We start from the raw sequence: 19,344 nt of genomic DNA on the forward strand, positions 1-19,344 counted from the left end.
CTCATTTAAGAAGAATGATAAAACCTTTAGGATCCAGTCCCTATTGGAAGAAGGTGCATCACAGTCTAAAGTGCCAAGTGCCTTGTTGTCTAGTGGTAAGGAATTTGTAAAGGACCTCGAGGATGAGGAGGGATATGGTTATGTAGTAGTATTGAAGTCCAAAGGAGAGGAGAATACAATCAAAGAGCCCTTACCAAATGAGGTACAAGCATTGCTTGAAAAAAGCAAGGACATAGAAAGTGATGGAAATCCTGCTACCCTACCACCCAGAAGAGTCATAAGCCACCAAATAGACTTTGTTCTTGGTGCATCCCTACCTAACAAAGTAGCCTACAAGCTCACTCTAGATCAAAACTTGGAAGTGGCAAGATGAGTGCAAAAATTAATAGACCAAGGTCTAATTCAAAAGAGAATAAGCCCATATACAGTCCCTGTTGTGCTAGCATCCAAGAAAGGATGGAAATGGATATTATGTACAGATTCAAGAGCCATAAATAGATCACAATCAAGTATAGGTTTCCCATACCTAGGATTGAAGATCTCATGGATTGCCTTGGAGGAGCAATGTACTTCACCAAACTGGACTTGAAGAGTGGATACCACCAAATCAAGATTAAGAAGGGAGATAAATAGAAGACACCATTCAAGACCATAGATGAACTCTATGAATGGCTAGTGATGTCATTTGATCTCTCTAATGCTCCTAGCACATTCATTAGGCTCATGAATGAAGTGCTTAAAGAATTCATAGGGAAGATTTGTGGTGGTGTACCTAGATGATATACTCATCTTCAGTAAGACCAAGGAGGAACACATCAAACATGTAGAAGCAATGTTGTAGAGGTTTCATGAAGAGAAGCTTTCCATCAATCTTGAGAAGTGTGACTTCTTCGAGCAAGAACTAGTGTACTTGGGTTTTGTGGTGTCTATGGGAAACCTAAAGATGGATCAAGAGAGGGTTGATGCAATCCTAAACTAGCCACCACCTACTACATCAACTGAGGTAAGGATTTTTCATGGTCTTTCTCAATTCTATAGGAAGTTTATTAGAAATTTTAGTGGTATATGTGCACCTTTGATAGATACCATAAAGGGTGGAATTTAGATGGACCTTAGAAGCTAAAAAACCATTTGAGATGCTCAAGAAGCAAGTAGCTACTCAACCTATTTTACAACTACCTAGCTTTGAAAAGTGGCCTAGTAGTAGGGGGAGTGTTGAGTCAAGAAGGTAGGCTAGTAGCCTTCTTTAGTGAAAAGATCAATGAAGCCAAAAAGAATTATTCTTCCTATGACCTTGAACTCTCTGCCCTAGTTCAGTCCCTTAGAAAGTGGAGACACTATCTCTTGCTTAAGGAATTTATTGTATTTTCTGATAATTAAGCCTTAAGCCACATCAACACTCAAGGAAAGTTGAGTAATAGGGGCTTAAAGTGGATAGAGTACTTGCAGGCATTCACTTTCACAATCAATCACAAGAAGGGGCAGATGAACAAGGTAGCAGATGCCTTGAGAAGGAGGTTATTAACTATCCAAGAAGTTTAGCTACATAGCATTGGGATAGAGAGCTTTAAGAGTCTCTATGATGAAGACTTTATAGAGGCATACAAGGTATGTTCTAGTTCTGAAGACCACTTTCATAGCAAGTATTCTGAATTTACCTTACAAAATGGGTTTCTCTTTAAGGGTAATCAGTTGTGTGTGCCAAGGGGATCAATAAGAAAGAACCTAATACAAGACAAATGTAATGGGAGTCTAAGTGGACACTTTTGTGTAAGCAAGACTCTAGACTTGGTCCAAAGATTCTACTTTTGGCCTAAACTGGTCAGAGATGTAACCAAGTATGTAGAACAATGCATGGTGTGTATGAAAGCTAAAGTTGGGATGAGAAATGCAAGTTTGTATTAGCCCTTACCAGTCCCAAATAGGCCATGGGAATGTGTGAGCATGGATTTCATAGTAGGATTGCCCAAGACAAAATAGAGCTATCACAATGTCTATGTAGTTGTTGACAAGTTTAGCAAAATGGGGCACTTTATTCCATGAAAAACTACTAATGATGCAAGCCATGTTGCAAATTTGTTCTTCAAAGAGGTTGTGAGGATTCATGGCCTTCCATTAAGCATAGTTTCAAACAGGGATGTAAAATTCATAAGTCACTTTTCGAAGACTTTGTAGAGCAGACTTGGCACAAACTTCTCATTTGGATCAGCATATTATCCTCAAACTAATGGTCAGACTGAGATGGTCAACAGGGTGTTAGGTAATCTCTTGAGGTGCCTAACTAAGGAGTATGGGAAAACATGGGATATGGTTATCTCCCAAGTAGAGTAGGCATATAATGATAGCAAGAAGAGGACTATAGGGAGAAGTCCATTTGAAATTGTCTATGGCATGCATCCTAGGGATGTGTGTGAGTTAAGGGATCTTGCAGGCATGGAATATAGGAGTGGGCATGTTGATGAATTTTCCCAAACAATGAAGGAAATACAAGAGCATGTGAGGAAGACCATCCAAGGCAATACAGAAAAGCTGAAAGTCAAGGTAGATTAAAGGAGAAAGGACATCCAGTTCTCCATTAGAGATTATGTCATGGTGTACTTAAAAAAGGAAAGATTGAATAAAGGTGTACCTACTAAGTTGCAAATGAAAAGAATAGGACCTTGCAAGATCATAGAAAAACATGGGGCAAATGCATACAAGGTTGATTTACAATCAGATTTGGCCATATCTCCAATTTTTAATGTGTAGGACTTGGTTCAGTTTAAAGGACCATTGACTACTGATGCTCACACTAGTCAAGGACTTCAGGATGATTTGGAACCTATAGTAGTCCCTTCCACCAGCAAGTTGGAAGTTGAAAAGGTATTAGACTTAAGAGTTAAGAACACCAGCACCTTATCAAGTGGAGATACAAACCAGACTTAGAAGCCACATGGATTATTGTAGAAGACTTCAAAAAATTGGGCAACAACATAGACCTCTTGTTCACAAGAGTGACATAGCTTTTTCTCTATGGGGGAGTATGGTGTAGGGCACCTAGGTGGGCGTAGGAAGACCTAGGGCTCCCTTTTGGATTTTGTATTGTATTGGTGCTAGTCACACCAATAGGTGAATAAAGGGACTCATGTAGTCCTAAGAATGTGGGTTTTAGGTTTGACAAGCCCATATAGGTCAAAGTTGCTTCTAGTTGCTCATTAGACCAAACTAGGTGTTTTGGAGCCTAGAAGGGTAGAATGGTCAAATAGAGGTTTTGAGGCCATATTTAGGTGTTTTAAGTCTTATTTGGACATTATGAAAAGTTTCAAGGCCTTTGGAGCAAGTTTGAGGGTCTAACAACAAGATGTAAAAGTTGCTCAATTGTTGTCAATGACAACATTAACAACTTTTCTTGCATTTTGTACAAATTTTCCAAGAAAAAGAGATAACTATCTGAAATAGTTAGGAGCATTGATGGTAAGCCTATATGAGTCCATTCTCAACCTATTCAAGGGGTTGGATAAGTTAGTTTTTGGATTGTAGGAACTGTGCAACAAGTTTTCAATAACAATTTTATGCTTTTGAGTTCTTTTTGTTTGCACGTGGATTAGATTTGGCTTTTTTTAGGTTGGAAGTGTTAGCATAGGTTGATTTGAGATTCTATATAGACTTAGTTTTTTGTTTCATAGGTTTTTAGGTGTTTGATTAAATTGATTTGGTTTCCACTAGCCTATTGTTCTGAATTGGGTTGTTTGCAAGAATGGGGTCATAGGGCCACTTTCCACCATAGGTTTTGTACCGCCTATTGGGATTTGGAACATGACTCCATGTACATTCTGCATAGTGAATATGGGCCCTTGGAATGCTAAGGATCTATTTCTAAAGTGATGCCCTAGGCAAGTCTTGGTAACTTCATTAGGGATCACAGTGCAGAGTAAGTGGATTTGAAGTGGTTGAACATTTGTCATACTTCAACCAGAGCTTGGGGAATGTTAGAAGATGTTTTGGAGAAACCCCAATCCTTGTGGAAATCATTGAGAGAAGTCCTAGGATAGGAAAACCATATTTTCATTTGACCGCTTGTCAAACCCCTAAAACCCTTGTTTTAAGGCTAAATTGGTGCTTGTACCATATGAACAGATTGGGAATCCTAGAACCCAAAAATATTTAAGGTCTCTAAAAAGGGTGCTTGGATTGGTGATTTTTTTAACCCCTTGTTAAGGAGTTTTTTGAAATATTAGAGTTTTACTTCATTTGGAGGGCTAATTGCTTGTAGCCCTATTACAAGCATTTGAATGCATTTTTGCTTGGTAGTTGGAACTTGATTAGGGTTTCAAGTTTAATTTTGATTGAGGACCTTGAAGGAAGCTCAAGTACCTTCCTAGATGACCAATCATCCATTTCGGAAGTCAGATGAACATTTCGGGTTACTTGTGATGTTGGCGAGTTAGCAAGCATGTTTATTCTACGTAGTTGATGGACACCAATTGAATGGTTTGGACTTATTGAGTAGAGTCCATAGGAGTATAGGGTGAGTAGAAGCCCTATTTGGTCAAGTGAGTGACCTAAGGAAACCCTAAGAGAGTTGGGGTAGAAGCAAGATTAGTTATCACATCACAACATAACATATGAACATGAAATCTCACAATTGCCCGAATGGGGCCTAATTGATCATCTAATTATATGTGCTAACTTTTTAGGATGCTACACATACATAGAAACTATAAAATTCCCTACATCCATAAGATCTAGCTAAAAGAAAAAGATGCAATACTTGCAGAATTGAACAAGAACAAAAATAGAGTTACTTGCAATAAAACTTTATTGATTACATTGTTCTCTTTCACATTGATGATTTTAATGATTACATTGTGCATAAGTTATACAAATTGAAACCACCTTTAATAGGAGAAAATTATGGTGAAGAGTTTTAGTTATCACCAATCATGCACGAGCTATTAACACAAGACTGCCTAATTAAAAACATTATTTTGGGAAAATTCACTGTTGAAACTAAAGGATCACCATCAAGACTAAACTAAACCGGTGATTGGAATTATAAACACTAACACACTCCCTTAATTTCAACTAAAGAGAATAATAATAATGTAATGAAAGATGAAAGGTCTTTTATGAAAAAAAAATTGCAAACATCTGTCAAATGATAACTTCCATAGTGTCAAATAAAGAACCTTCTTTGAAACCAAGATGGTGATCAAGATCATTTTGCATGTATGTCCCAAATGACACAACTCGAACAAAAAATAGACGGAAAACAAAGGCAACACATCTATCAATCAAATCAAAGATACAATAGACAATAATCTACATAGCTCCCTCAAATAAAGTATAGATGGCAAAAAGATCTATCATTCAAGGATATAGTTGACACATGATTTTGTATGAGTGACCCTAACGATACTGCTCAACCATGCAAGAATAAATTGTTGATTGAAAATATAGGTGCCAAATGTCCATAAATGTGATCAACTATGAAACCAAAGATGCATTTGCACATAGGCTTGATAGATCCACAAAAATAGTGCATCACCAAAGAGAAAAAGAAGGAAAGATACATGCAAAGAGAGCATGACATTGACCTTTTTCTGATGTAGAATTGGATTCAACCTCTAATTCCATGACTTTTCACTACAAGCCTCTACTTGTGGGCCTAAGTAGGATTTGTGACTTCTATTTGAAATAATTGTATGACATAGGAAGAGAAAAGGTTGAAAATTGATCGGTTGTACTTGCAAAAAAATGCTTCTTCTTCCAGCTCTCTAAGTTCTGATACAATGTAAAACTTCCTCCAAATCATAAGATCTCACTAAAAGAAAAAGAAAAAATACTTGCAGGATTGAACAAGAAAAACATAGAGCTGCTCACAATAAAAATTTATTGATTACATTGCGCTCTTTCCCATTGATGAATATTAATTACATTATGCATGATTTATACAAATTGAAACCACCTTTAACAAGAGAAAATTACAGTGAAGAGTTCCAATTATCATCAATCATACATGAGTAGTTAATAGGAGGCTACCGTATTAAGAACATTAGTTTGGGAAAAGTCACTACTAAAATTGGAGAATTATTGTCAAGACTAAAGTAAATTGATGATAGAAATTGTAAACATTGACATATATACATACATACATACACATACACACATACACACATGCATATATGCATGCATACATACATACATAAGTTATTATTTTAAATATTTTTTATTAACATTAATTTAATTTTTTATTTCCTTATACATTTTATTCTTTATTGACAATGTGTTGAAGTATGTGTATGTGTGTGCCTATATGTATGTATGTATGTATGCATCCATGTGTGTATATGTATAATTTTTCTTTTTTCTTTTTTCTTTCATTATTATAAACTATGTATATTTTCCACTTGATATATTATTTTTATTATGCATTTGTCTTCATTTGTTGCAATTTTCCCCTCTCAGTAGAAAATGTGTTCCATTGGTTCAATTTCTCCCCATGCATTGGTCAATTATCCTTGTAGCATGTCTTCGGATGGATTTTTTCATAAATCCCCAACTAAGCTCTCCCACTCATTTCTTCATGTTGATTTCTTAGATTTAGACCATATCGTACCTCCACCCTTCATCTGATCATCACTCATGTTCTTACCTACCTCAAACCCTCATTTATCTTTCCCATTTTTAGAGTAATTATTTTCATCTCTCATTCTCACTAATGCAAGAGCATCCTAGGTGCAAGAGCAATCTTGCATCACCCAAAAATATTTTTTGTTTTTAGTCTTTTCTATTTTAATAAAGACTAGTAGAAAGGGTGGTTACTATTTATGGGAACTTACTAGTTTTAGTAAGTTTTTCATACAAGCTCAAAATGTTCTCATTTTCTACATGAATGTTCATTTTAGAGTTATAAGCATACCATAAAAATCTCATTGCTCCAACTTAAGTATTGGAGAAGTTATTGAGGATTTTTGGTGGAAATTTTTACAAAAAAATCTTCAAGCTCACCATCGGGGGCCTTAGAGTGATAGGATGAGGTCTGAAAACTCAACAAAAGGGTACTTGTGTTGTTTTGAGCCTGTAGATCAAGAGCTGGCATTTCTGAAAAGTGTTATAATAGCCAATCGAAGCAACAGTTCAAGAGTTATGGCCTTCCAAAGTTGAGCTACTCAAATTTTCTAAAATAATTGTTAAAGATGTATTTGGCCGACTCTATATGTATTATTAGGGTATGTCGACCTTAGGTATTAAGTTTCAATGTCTAGAACCTTCCGAGGCGGCATAAAATTGCCTATTTAAGAAAGGCCTAAACATTGTCTAAGACAATTCTGGGTGGTAGTTTGCAACTTAGTCTTGCAGATTATGGTATTGAAGGCACCCATGTGGGTTAGGATATTGTACTTGTGAATTATGTAATTATGCATTTGCAACGCAAATAAGAAGTCTATATTTTGTTGTTGCATTTGATGTTGTTTCTTTGTTTATGTTATGGTTTATGGTATTAAGAGGAGCACCCCTTCATCACTCACCCTCTCACAATTTCTGATTGGTACAATTTGGTGTTAACTTATTTGATTTTCTTATTTATCCCCACTTGTTTAATTTTCTAAAAAGAGAATTGGAATTCACAATATCACATTGTTCTATTCCTTATGCCAAGTTCTTATTTAAATTTTAGAACTCCATTCACTCCCTCCTAAGGGATGTTGTAGGAGAAGTGAGGCCAACTTGGGTGTTGTAGCTCTATAGCATGGTAAACCACCAAAATGAAACATCTTAAAAGTTTAACTTAGATCATTTAAAAATTTGATTAGTAATGATGAATTAATTATTTGTAAGGAAGACAAAGGAAAGGTCATAGGTGTTTTGAACTAATTGATTAGATCACCAAAATGAAGGATCTTCTCTCTAATTCTAGTAGCTACAAAATATTAATGGACAAACCTTCTTCCACAAATTATGTCAAACTCTTCCTTATATAGTGACTTTAAGAAATATCGGATCCCTTGCAAGGAAATCACATGCGTCATTTACAAGGTTCCTAAAATTTACAAAGTGAGGATCCCTCTCAACACTAATTTTGGTACTCTTGGTCTCCCCGTGCATAAGTTGGTCCCTTATCTTGATTATCTCTTCTCTTCTAGGCAATTCTAAAACCTCTATTAAGGACTCTACCTAGTTTGTGGATTTTATGAGGACATTAGACTTGAATTAATGACATATCATTAAGCTTTGATGTGACCTCTTTTCTCACCAATATCCTATTATTAATCTTTGATGTGACCTCTTTGTTCACCAATATAATTATTCTGGACTCCAATGCAATCATCAAAATCAAGTCCAATGAAGTTGGCTCCTTGGTAGAATTTTTCCCCATAGACAATATCTTCTCCTTTCAAGATACCATCTATGAGAAAGTGGATAAGAAATTGGATGGTGTAGTTATCTTCACCTATCGTAATCAATGTCTTTATTGAGTTCTTTGAGGAAATTTCCCTTTCCTCCTTTCCCCTCAAGCCTTGGTGGTGGAAAAGGTATGTGAATGACACCAATATGTGTTAGCCACATGAGCTAGGAAAATTGGCAGGACTCATGTGCACCTTAATGCCTTAGCCCCTAGCATCTATTTTACCAATGAACTAGAGCTTGCCAATAAATTCTCATTCTTAGATATTCTCCATTAAGAAACTTGATGACTCCTAGCTCATCATTTTTTCATAAAGATACCCATATTGACTTCTACCCTCCGCCTCCCCCCTTCTCCGCATCACCTTCCAACACAAAAAGATAGCACCCTCAATACCCTTCTCATTAGAGCATTTTGCATTTGCAATCAACTTAAATCTTGAGTTAATCGGTATGCGCCAAGTCTTACTTAAATGGGTTTAAGAGTAAGAAAAATTAAAGAGCCTTTACTCAAGCAAATCACACTTTTTATCATATTCCATTTCTACACAATCCTTCTCCACCCCATTTTCCTTCCCACCTTATATTCAAGGGATCTCTAACAAGATCTCTTAGATCCTTTTAAAAAATAGTCTTTAGTGTTTATTCAAGTGTGATTTGACTTTGAGGGATCAAATTCCACATCTCAAAGACTCTAGAGACATCTTTCATGAGTATGGAGTCCACAAGTTGGTATGTTCATGTGACACTCTTTGTATTGGTGAAAATAAAAAAGTCTTTCATAGATAGAGTCGAAGAACATAATGTCAACATTTGAGATGGATGTTTTTTTCTAAATTGGCCTTTGTTACCCATGTCTCCTCCTCCAAGCACCATATTTTCTTAGAAAGCACACAAATCTCATTCATGGAATGCAAATTTTTCAATCATATGTTGAAAGAAGTCATTCAATTCAATAACCTTGCCTCTAACCTTATTACAATGGGGGGTTGAGTCTTAGTTTGGCCTAGTAACTTTATTCTCTAACCATAGAGGTCACCATCATTATCATTCATGATGTTTCTCTCCCTCTAATAATTGTACCCCTTGGCTCTTGCTACTTCTCTCCATTATTTGTCCTTTTATTTTTTCATTCTTCCTTTCTTCTTTTCTTGCTATTTTTGCATGTCGTCTTGGTATTTTCACTCTCCCCCTATTTCTTTTTATTTCCTTTATTTGTTTTGTCTTTATGATTCTCTTCTTATTATTTATTTATTATTTGTATTATTTTCCTTTTTCTATTCTTGAATATGTATATTTGTCTTTAATATTATTAATTTATAAATATATTATTTAATTTGATTTCTTATTAGTTTTAGCATTGTATTCCTTATTTATTTTTCCTTTGTTTCTCTTACTGATTGTCCTTTACAGTCTTTTTTTTAAAACCTTTTCCAAAATTAGTTTATCTATATTTTTTATTTTCTTATCTTGCAATGTGATTCATCCTACCTTTGTACCACTTCCCTCATTCGCAATCCTTGAAATCTATTGCAAAGTGTTTCTTGATTTGATTATGTAAGTATTTTTGCATCTTAAAATAATATTTTTTGCATCGCACTCCTTGATTCATCATTAGAATGAATGATAGAGAGTAAGGGAAAATGAATGGATTAGCCAACTCAACCACCTAATAGGAGGGACATAGAGGGGAGGGGAGGGAGAGAGGACAAAAAGGAGGATGCCAAATGGCAACTAAAAGACGAATAGAAACAATGGAAATAAAGGATTCAAGTGTGGAATAACCAAAGAATAATAAGGAGACAAAATAATCAATCTGTCGAACAATATTTTAAGTATGAAACAACCAAAATATGCACACAGGCAATGATGCAAAACTACTTACAAAATCAAATCCAAAAACATTTTGCAATTAATCCACCTATTTTTTCATTCTACATCTTCACTTGCTCACTGCCATCTTAATGATATATGAGAGTGTAATAAAAAATATGGATGCAAAAAAAAAATCTAACTCAAAAGAGCAATTATTCATATACATGAATTGTGACAACTTTTTTTTGGTGCATGTTTAAAGGAAACTCTTAGGCTAAGAGCCAAGGATTGAGGGGTATCCATTTTGTCAAAATCTGTTTGAAGTACGATCTCAAGATCATCACTTATGGTGTCAAATCCTTTGCACTCAATAAGACTTGATCCTTACTAGACTCATTTAGAATCAAACAACTTCACTAGTAGACCAAGGGTCTATTGACAATTGTGAAAACTTAAGATTTGTAATTGATTCAAATCTATATTTTTTATTGATAAAAAATACAAAAAAAATCTGCAAAAGAAAAATGAGAGATGAGTTCTCAAGAACCACTACTCATTAAATATATACTAATGAATTTGACTCAAAACTACATAACTATATACTAATAGTCACTAGAAAATATTTCCTATTTATCAACTTAAAACTCTATTATATTTCTCCCAAGCAATTCAAATTTAAGATGGACAAAATAAACATATAATGAGAGTACCCACCTAATCCCTATAAGGAAAAGTATTTTGAACTTATAGAATACCTTTCATTATGTATTCAAATCATTTTCTAACTAAAAACACTCTACGACCAACCAAATTCATTTTATTTTATTGTGAAGTATAATTATACAAATATTAATTCAAAAATTTCACACAAATTTCCACCAAACGACATTATAATACAATATTTGAATCAAATAGAACTTAAATTAGTCTCACACCAACCAAAGCGATTTCACTAAGAAACAAAGTCAATTAGTTTAACATGACCAAACTCGAAGAAAGTGTTGGAACTTCGAAGCGAGAAACTGCGCATCAAATCTTTTCACATGCCCTGCACTCGAAAACCTCACTAAAGTCAGAATGCAGAACATCGATTCCCACTTCCCCACTGCTACAAATTTGTCGGCGTCGCTTACAGGGACCAGAAAAAAACAGAAGAAACTTTACAGCAAAACACCCACAAAATCATGGCCGCCGCCGTCACCACCGCCTGTCGTTTCTCTACGTACACTGCCAATTTAACTGTGCCGATAAATTTGAAAGTCCTGTCCACAATGACCCCTTTCATTAATGGATTGCAGAGGAGTTCAATTTCTGAGGTAATGGTGGTTTTTTGCACCAAATCCTCGGATTTAAAAATCTTCCCTCTGATGGCGGTTTTTGCAGCAAATTCCCTAGTTTTTAGTTACCCTCTTCGGTTCGCTTCCCAACTTCAAAGTCCATGCCCATTAAATTTATGTACATTGTCCCCACTGCAACAGGGTCAACCACCATATCATGTCATCCTTTTGTATACACACAATCATTTCAGTGTCCAATGCTCAATGCCCATTCAAATTTTATGATCTATCTATGTCAAAAATTTGGTGTATGATGTACAAGAAGCTGATCACTGACCAGTTTGTAATACAGTCTGCGTACTATTTATTACAGGTTCCTGAGAAGTAGGTGAACTCAAATCGAAATGGGTCAGATTTTACAGAATACTGCAGCAGGAATGTCATTGACAGAAACTGGCAGTGCCGAAATTGGTGGTATTTTAAATGGCTCATATAACTGGGGCAGGGATTGTTTGTTTTAGTATATAAAACATTCTTGTTTTGTTAAGACGAGTTAGAAAAACAACAGGAAGACGACTTGTCATTGTATCAGAAATGTCCGAAATAAAGATTCATATTAAATATAGATAACTTGATTCAAATTTTGTTGTCCTACTCTAGGTAATGGAACTTCATTAAAATGTATCCAACTTAAATATCTCCACAAACAACTGGCCAAGATCGATATCCAGCACTAGGTACCTAGCAGAGTTTCTTGCCTTCATTCTCCCTAAGCTAGATAAAAGGGCACATTATATTTAATATTTTATAGTGTACATCCTACGCGAGCTTACCAATGAAAGCTCGTGCACGGCATACAAGTGGAAACCTAAATTCTTATGGCATAATAGGACGGAGGAAGTAAACATTGTTAATTTATCTTCATGCTCTCTTTCATATGGGACCTCTTACTATCAAGCTAGTGCCTTCAAGCCCTTTCTTACTGAAATGAATAAACAGTGCACTCTATAATTAAGTGTCATTCTGTTTCTACTGTTCCCTTATTGTAGAAATAGCACTGAGTCAATACCAAGTATCACAGGAGTCATGGTGAATTTAAAAAAAAACATTTCAAGAAGTAGCAAGGACTAACAACAATCAAATAAGTAACAAGAACAGTAGACCATTCTTCATTACTTGAACTGCTGTTGCCCACTCCCATTTTGTGGCGAGATCAATGCTGTTAAACACTGTAAATAATTCTCCGTTACTCAGATAATTAGCTTTGCCTTTGTTAATGACTAGTGGGCAGAGAAGAGAGACAATGGTAAGTGAGAGTCATTGGATCATCTCTGAAAAAGATGATTAGATTTAATTCTATATTTAGTTCTTCCATTAATTGATGATTAGATTTAATTCTAAATTTAGTTCTCTTAATTTATAGGAAAATATTTAAAATTTAATTGGGTCCGTACATCCAAGTGATGTTCACATGGGTGAAGCATTGAGACTTACAAGAAGATCAATCACACTTGAGTTAGAACAGGTACTATGATGGATGACCTCCCAAAAAGTCCCAAAGCATCACTCAGATTTAATAAGTGCTAAGTAGACCATTCATTCTGATGAGAGATTGTTCATGTGAACCACTCCTCATATAAATGAGTTTGAATAAAAAACTACACAGTTAAATCTTGATACAAATATCATTACTCCGCTGCAAATAAATATGGCCCACCTATCAATGTTGACTTCAATTACCATCTATTTCTCTAACAGAAAAACTAATTTTATCTTACCAAGTAACCTTTCCATTCTATAAATAATCCCAAGTTACTGAGAAAATTACAGGACAGACAATAGACCAGTTGACTCATGTATATTTCTTTTACAAATCAAACCTAGCTTTGTGATGCATGCACTTTGTCTCTACTCCCATCACCTATTTTGCTTGCTCTGTTCATATCCTATCAGTTATTTTCAAAAACAAGGCTTAATTTGGAACAAACTTTTTGTATGAATGATATAACACTACCAATTGATCGGACAACTCCAAATACAGTTTCAGTATTCGCCTAAATTTATTAGGTCCAAATTGCAATCAAGCCAAGCCTCTGGCAAGACAGTTAACAATTGGATACACATTACAATATCCTTCGCAAAGAAAAGCTGAAAAATAATACAACTTATTGCAAAATTTAAGAAATAACTAAGCTAATTTTGCTTCTGAGCCTACATCCAGAACCACGACCAACTTCAGAATCTAATTAACCTTGTTACTATTGCTTGCTTAATTTTATTGCTTCATGTCCATATAATTTTCATAATTATGTTGGATTCTGACCGTTTGAGGAGCTTATACACTCGAGAATAACAGTGACTTTCTATTCAAGTATCCTCCAATGGCTTTCTCAACCAAGAACAAGAAAAGAGTTGTTTGATAAAAATGTCAATTACATTTTCATGATGCAATCAGCTATACATTATAACCCCTGCCCTTGGGCATTCGAGAAAATATCCTACTCATTCCATTAGATATCATGATGTAACAATTTGAAAGTTCATTTCCAACACAAGAAGCTGCACACATCCATCTCATTGCTGTATAATATTTCACAAGATCTATTCACTCGAACCACAATATAGAGCCAATACAGTTACAACCCATGTATCATAAGGTCTATGGTCTATATTAATGTACAGAAAGAGGACTGTAGATATAGATACTGTAAGCCCTACTTAGGCAATGCTACCGAGCAATTGTTATCTCTAATATGCACACACGTTTGCCAATGCAATTTTCCTCTGTATCAACTTCAGGCATTGTTTATTTGCCCACATTATAGCCGTATATATTCATATCTCTATATCTTTGGCACATATGAGCGTGACAATCAAGATGAGTTTTGGTGCTTGGTACTTTGAGAGCCTTTAGAAGAGTTGGGCATTTGTTCTCCCTTGGCAGCCATCTCAGAAATTCTGTTTTTATCAAATCAAAGGAGCACAAATCAGAAAAAAAAAATTTGGAACACAAAAAGAAAAATGGAAACTCAAGAATAAAGACTCTTACCTGCATTCCTGCAGATGTTGTCTTAGTTCAACTGTTGGTGACGTTCCCTCGGTTTCTTGGTTAATTATCGCTTGCGATTCAACCATCATTGTAGTTACTGAAGATTGCCTGCTTAACCAAATACAAAGATAAATCAGATCTATTAAATTTCTACAATACATACTAATGCAATTTCAGTTTTTGGATTTGATTGTGTAGAATTCTTTTATCATCAATGTTTGAGATCATATTACATGATTCATCATCAAGATGCAATTTCAATTTCTGGGTTTTGATTGTGCAGAGTTTCTTTATCATCACCGTTTCCAGGATCCATCATCAGCACGTTGATGGTAAAGAAACTCTACACAATCAAATCCAGAAATTGAAATTGCACAAAGATAAATGACAAAACCTATACAGAAGATCAAGTTCAAGGATGTTGGCATTTCTAAAGAGGCATTTTTCATATGCCGTGCTTTAGAATTACTCTTCTGAATTTCATTATTTACCTGACTAGCAAAAACTGTTATTGTGAATTTCAATGCTACCAAACTATTACAAAAGCCCAGAAGAAAGTTCATTCAGAATTTAGTATATTACCTTTGATGGTTATCTTTCATGGTAGCATTCTGATCTTCCCGGAACGAGTTCCCGAATGACTCTGATCTCTGAGGACCACTATCAGCTATTATGTTTGAGTTTTTACTGGAGGCATTATTGCAATCTGCTGTCTGTTTCGTAGCAGTAGCAGCATTGGATACCCTTCTTAGTTTGCTAGGCTCTTTTAACTCTTTGGATGGAGTTCTCTGGGTCTCATTCCTGGGCTGCTGCTTTTTGAAAGATTTGATCTTTCGAGGGATGCACTTAGCTCGAGCTCCAATGTTTTCCTCATCATTGGGTTTTTCCAGTATACTGGACTTGGAGCTTCTGCCAACAGGAAAAAACCACATTAAATATAAAATTTGATCACTTTTGCAATAAATAATAAAAAACGGTAGTTCTCGTTTAAGGATCAGCATTTTCTCTCAGCTAGTGCATTTCTATCCCAGGCACAGTTGTGCTAAACGTAAATTGGATGACAAAGTTATCTGAATCTCTAACATGGAAAGTCCGTGATTCTTAAACAAATTGACAAAACTGAATTTTTCTTTACCATAAATGAAGCTTTCGAGCAAACTAAAATGCTGAACTGTATTTCAAGAGATTATTTGTTCAATATTCTAATATCAGCACAGATCTAAGTCTCGTGTCTATCATTATTAAAAGTTCTCTGAAAGGATAGTGTTTACGGTAAATAGGTATTCTACCGGTACCAGCAATGCCTGTAATATCTATGTTTTCCAAATATTTTTCCATTTGAAACAACTTCCAACTTCCCAGAAAAAGAAAAGATTTGTAGCTCGTCTTGTCATCTATGCCCTTCCATTCCCAACTAGCACATATACAAAACCTAGCCAAAAGAGCACCTTAAGACAATAAAATCATTTTATTGCTACTGAAATTCTGAAGACGTTTGGAATGCGAGAACACCAAACTCTGATGCCCCTTAAGGACAACAAGACAATTAATGGGAGGGTACAATACTGCGCTTAACCAAAGAAGTGTTGTAATGACAAAGTTATTATTCGATTGTTTCTGTGACAATTATCCATAAACTGAGACAATTTTCTTTCTATAAAAGCACAATCTAATAAAATGAATTAATCTAATAGAAAATACCTATCAGCATTATATGAGGCACATCTCTTCAAAGTGGGCTCTTCTCCTCCCGTTTCCTTGTCAGTTTTGGACTCCACAATGCTACCACTAAAGTATTCCTTGTCTTCAAGATGAAGATGTGCCAGGCGTGGGTTCTCAGGCATCCTCACGAACTCATCCTCCGCTATAACCTTCTTGGATACAGAGGACGTAGTAGAAACTACTTTCAGCCTGGATGATCTGGATTCATCAGAAGATACATTATACCTGGAGAAAGGAATGCCAACAAAATTGTGATCCTTGACAGCAATTGAACCGCATGAGATCAACTGCATGAGAACATTAGAGGCTCTGGGTCTTGTTGTTATAACAAAGTTTTGTTCTTCAATAGAATGACATCTAAAACTATTTGGTTTGCTATTGGATTTTATTTTAGAGTTTGGGCTTCCGGGTGATCCACTTGAAGAAGGTGGAGGTGAAACTTCCCCACCACTTAGCTCTGTAGGCTTCTGTTCTTCATGCCGAATCTCTTTTGATTCTACCAATGCTGAATTACATTCATCTTCTTCATCCTCTTCCTCTTCAGTAGAGACTCCTTTAGTACACCTGATTTTCTTTTCTTCTGTCTGTGTTGCAGCGTCTGCCCCATGGTCTACCGTAGAAGCTACGGATTCTGTCTTGTAAACTTTGTATTCCCCAAGCTCCAAAGGGCTCCAAGAAGAGTCTCCACCATATGACTTGTGTGTCGTTCCTCCACGACGATCATTGGCATTGGCAGCTGCACTAGTACCTACCCTTGATGTATTGTGATGATTCTCTGTATTCAATCTGCTGCTTAAGCCATTGTTTCGAGTACCCTGGAATGGGATTTGAGGACCTTGTCCATCGCTAAAAGAGTTGGTCCTCTGTATTGTGCTTTCTTCCACATTGTTTATTCTTTGTTTTTGAACTACCAGAGACCTACTGGTAGAAGAGACTGTATCTTGATACCTACTTGAATGGGGTACTTCCAAAGGATGTTTGGGATTCAACAGCTTCGCATTCGAACCTTGCTGATAACGATCTGAAGACACAAATCATCAGGAACGAATCACTTAGTAACCCGATTCATTAGATTTGATATACATCTATTTCCTGTAAGTTAGCATCTAAATTCATAAAACCCCTTGAACCGGGGTTGTAAATCTTGAAACCGGTTTGAAATCGAAAAACTTGGCTTTCTTCTTATAAATGAATACCACTAATTCAAGATAATTTGTCTAGAAAACATCCACATGGGATGCTTTGAGACAAATTAAGAACATTATCCCAGTGAGCCATTTGGTGTTTAGCGGGGGTCCTAAAAAGCATACAGCAGTCTTATGAGGTTGAGCATCAGAACAAATGCATTAGCGAATTCATATGACAGGGAGATGGTCAGAGACTGACACAAAAAACATAGATACAGCTAAAGAAGGATGCAAATTGCACATACAACCAAAGAAGCCATGCTAATATAGAAACAGATACAATGTCTTTGTCTCATATTCAAACAAGTTTTACCTGAGGAACCTTCAAAGAGCTCAGAGCCCTTGAGGACATACTCTCCTTGAGCCGGGTATATGATATCATCCTCTGATAAATCATGCCACACATAACCACTTTTATAGCTCCTACACATCATCACAAAACCCAACCATGAATCACACTTCTGAATACATATAAATAGAGATGTGACATGAAAACACGAGAGCTACAGACAGTAACAATTTACAATCATCCCATCCATTCACAAAACAATCAGCTCTCCTATTGTAGCTCACCTTTTCGAAGACCAAGAGAACAAATACGGCATGCCTTTTCCTCGAAGAGCATTCAAACGATGTGTTACATCTGCAAATCAAGCCCACAAAAAATCCAATGTAATCGCCACAAACATTTGCATATCAATACCAGCAATGACAATTGCTGGTATTCCTTACAAGAATTCTACTTGCCTAACCATCAAGAACTCCTAGACGGATTCAAACTTGTTTGAATCTTCATAAAACACAAAGAACAGATTGACTAAATTCCAATACATTCAACAAGTCTATGACCACGTTCCAATACTCATGGAACTGTGAAGAGTTCGAACTTGGGGCTAGGACTAAGAGTACCTCTCAAGTAGAGCCCTTCATTGGATGAGACAGCAACTTCCATGAAATGGGGATGTTCTAGCAAGCCATTCCTGCTGAGATAGTAAACAACCTGAACTTTTCTAGGGACCTTCGATTTGGGCTCAACCCACATTGGTTTAGCTCTGTCCGGACTAGTATCTCTGCTCTGCTTCATTCTCAGCTCCATTTTACTTCTTGGGCTAATCGCCATATCATCAAAAGCTTTCAATACAAAAACCTCAGTATTCCTATTGCTCACACTCAAAATAGAACCCAGTTGATGAAGAAGATGAGAATGGTGAAGAAATATGATTTCGTGGGTATTAGTAGTAAGAAGAACCTACCCAGAAGCCCCACGAGTCAAACAGAGGCCCTAGGACTCTACTTTTGGTCTTCACAAAAACGTGAACAATACACCTACATTTAATTGGAACAGGGGATTTTCCCGTTCAACGCCGCGGACAATTGGTACGTAGGCTGGACTCTCCAAGGAAAAAAATTCTCAACACTTGACGGGAGGCCCGTGAATTCTGTCGGTGATCAGGGCTCGGATCTCGCTGGACTTGTCGTGTATGATTTGCCTGGTACAGTTCACGTTAGTTGACGGGAATTTTGCGCTTTGTTGAGAAGAATTGAGACCGTAGAATCATGGGTTTGCGTTAATGTTTCACAGCATTCAAGAAAGTTGTGAGGAAAGGGTAGCCACTGGTCACATGTTCGAGTCCCAGGAAAGAAGCCCGGTCTTTAAGGTGAAGCCACATGCATCGTATTTCTTTCGAAAGGGAAAGACACATCCTGCCAAGGTTGAAGTGAAAAGAGTGAAAAAGACGCCGTTGATTTTAAGCCGTCAAATGTTTTCTACGTAGATAAAAGAGATGCTTTCAAACACAACAGCTTTCAACCCTTTGTTTGCTAGCTGGCAAAAGATTAAGAGATTATTGAGGAAAAAAATGATTGTTTGGAGTGGGGAAATTTGCTATTTTTTTGGGATTTTGTC

General features: G+C 36.2%; 1 protein-coding gene across 1 annotated transcript; it reads right to left on the reverse strand.

The window, feature by feature from the left end:
• Window positions 1–13,892: 13,892 nt before the first annotated feature.
• On the reverse strand, window positions 13,893–19,036 carry LOC149577746 (protein SOSEKI 5-like). The gene is made up of 7 exons (XM_089825476.1): window positions 18,348–19,036; window positions 18,012–18,081; window positions 17,752–17,861; window positions 16,231–17,272; window positions 15,112–15,438; window positions 14,530–14,637; window positions 13,893–14,438 (listed from the first exon to the last, which is right to left on the reverse strand). The coding sequence occupies exons 1-7, from the start codon at window positions 18,556–18,558 to the stop codon at window positions 14,354–14,356; spliced, it is 1,953 nt and encodes a 650-aa protein (XP_089681602.1). The 5' UTR covers window positions 18,559–19,036; the 3' UTR covers window positions 13,893–14,353.
• Between the last annotated feature and the right edge of the window lie 308 nt (window positions 19,037–19,344).

Source organism: Cupressus sempervirens, chromosome 1 (genome assembly GCF_028749045.1).
Source record: "Cupressus sempervirens isolate cs-2001-9-10 chromosome 1, ASM2874904v1, whole genome shotgun sequence".
In the NCBI taxonomy this organism is placed as follows: domain Eukaryota; kingdom Viridiplantae; phylum Streptophyta; class Pinopsida; order Cupressales; family Cupressaceae; genus Cupressus; species Cupressus sempervirens.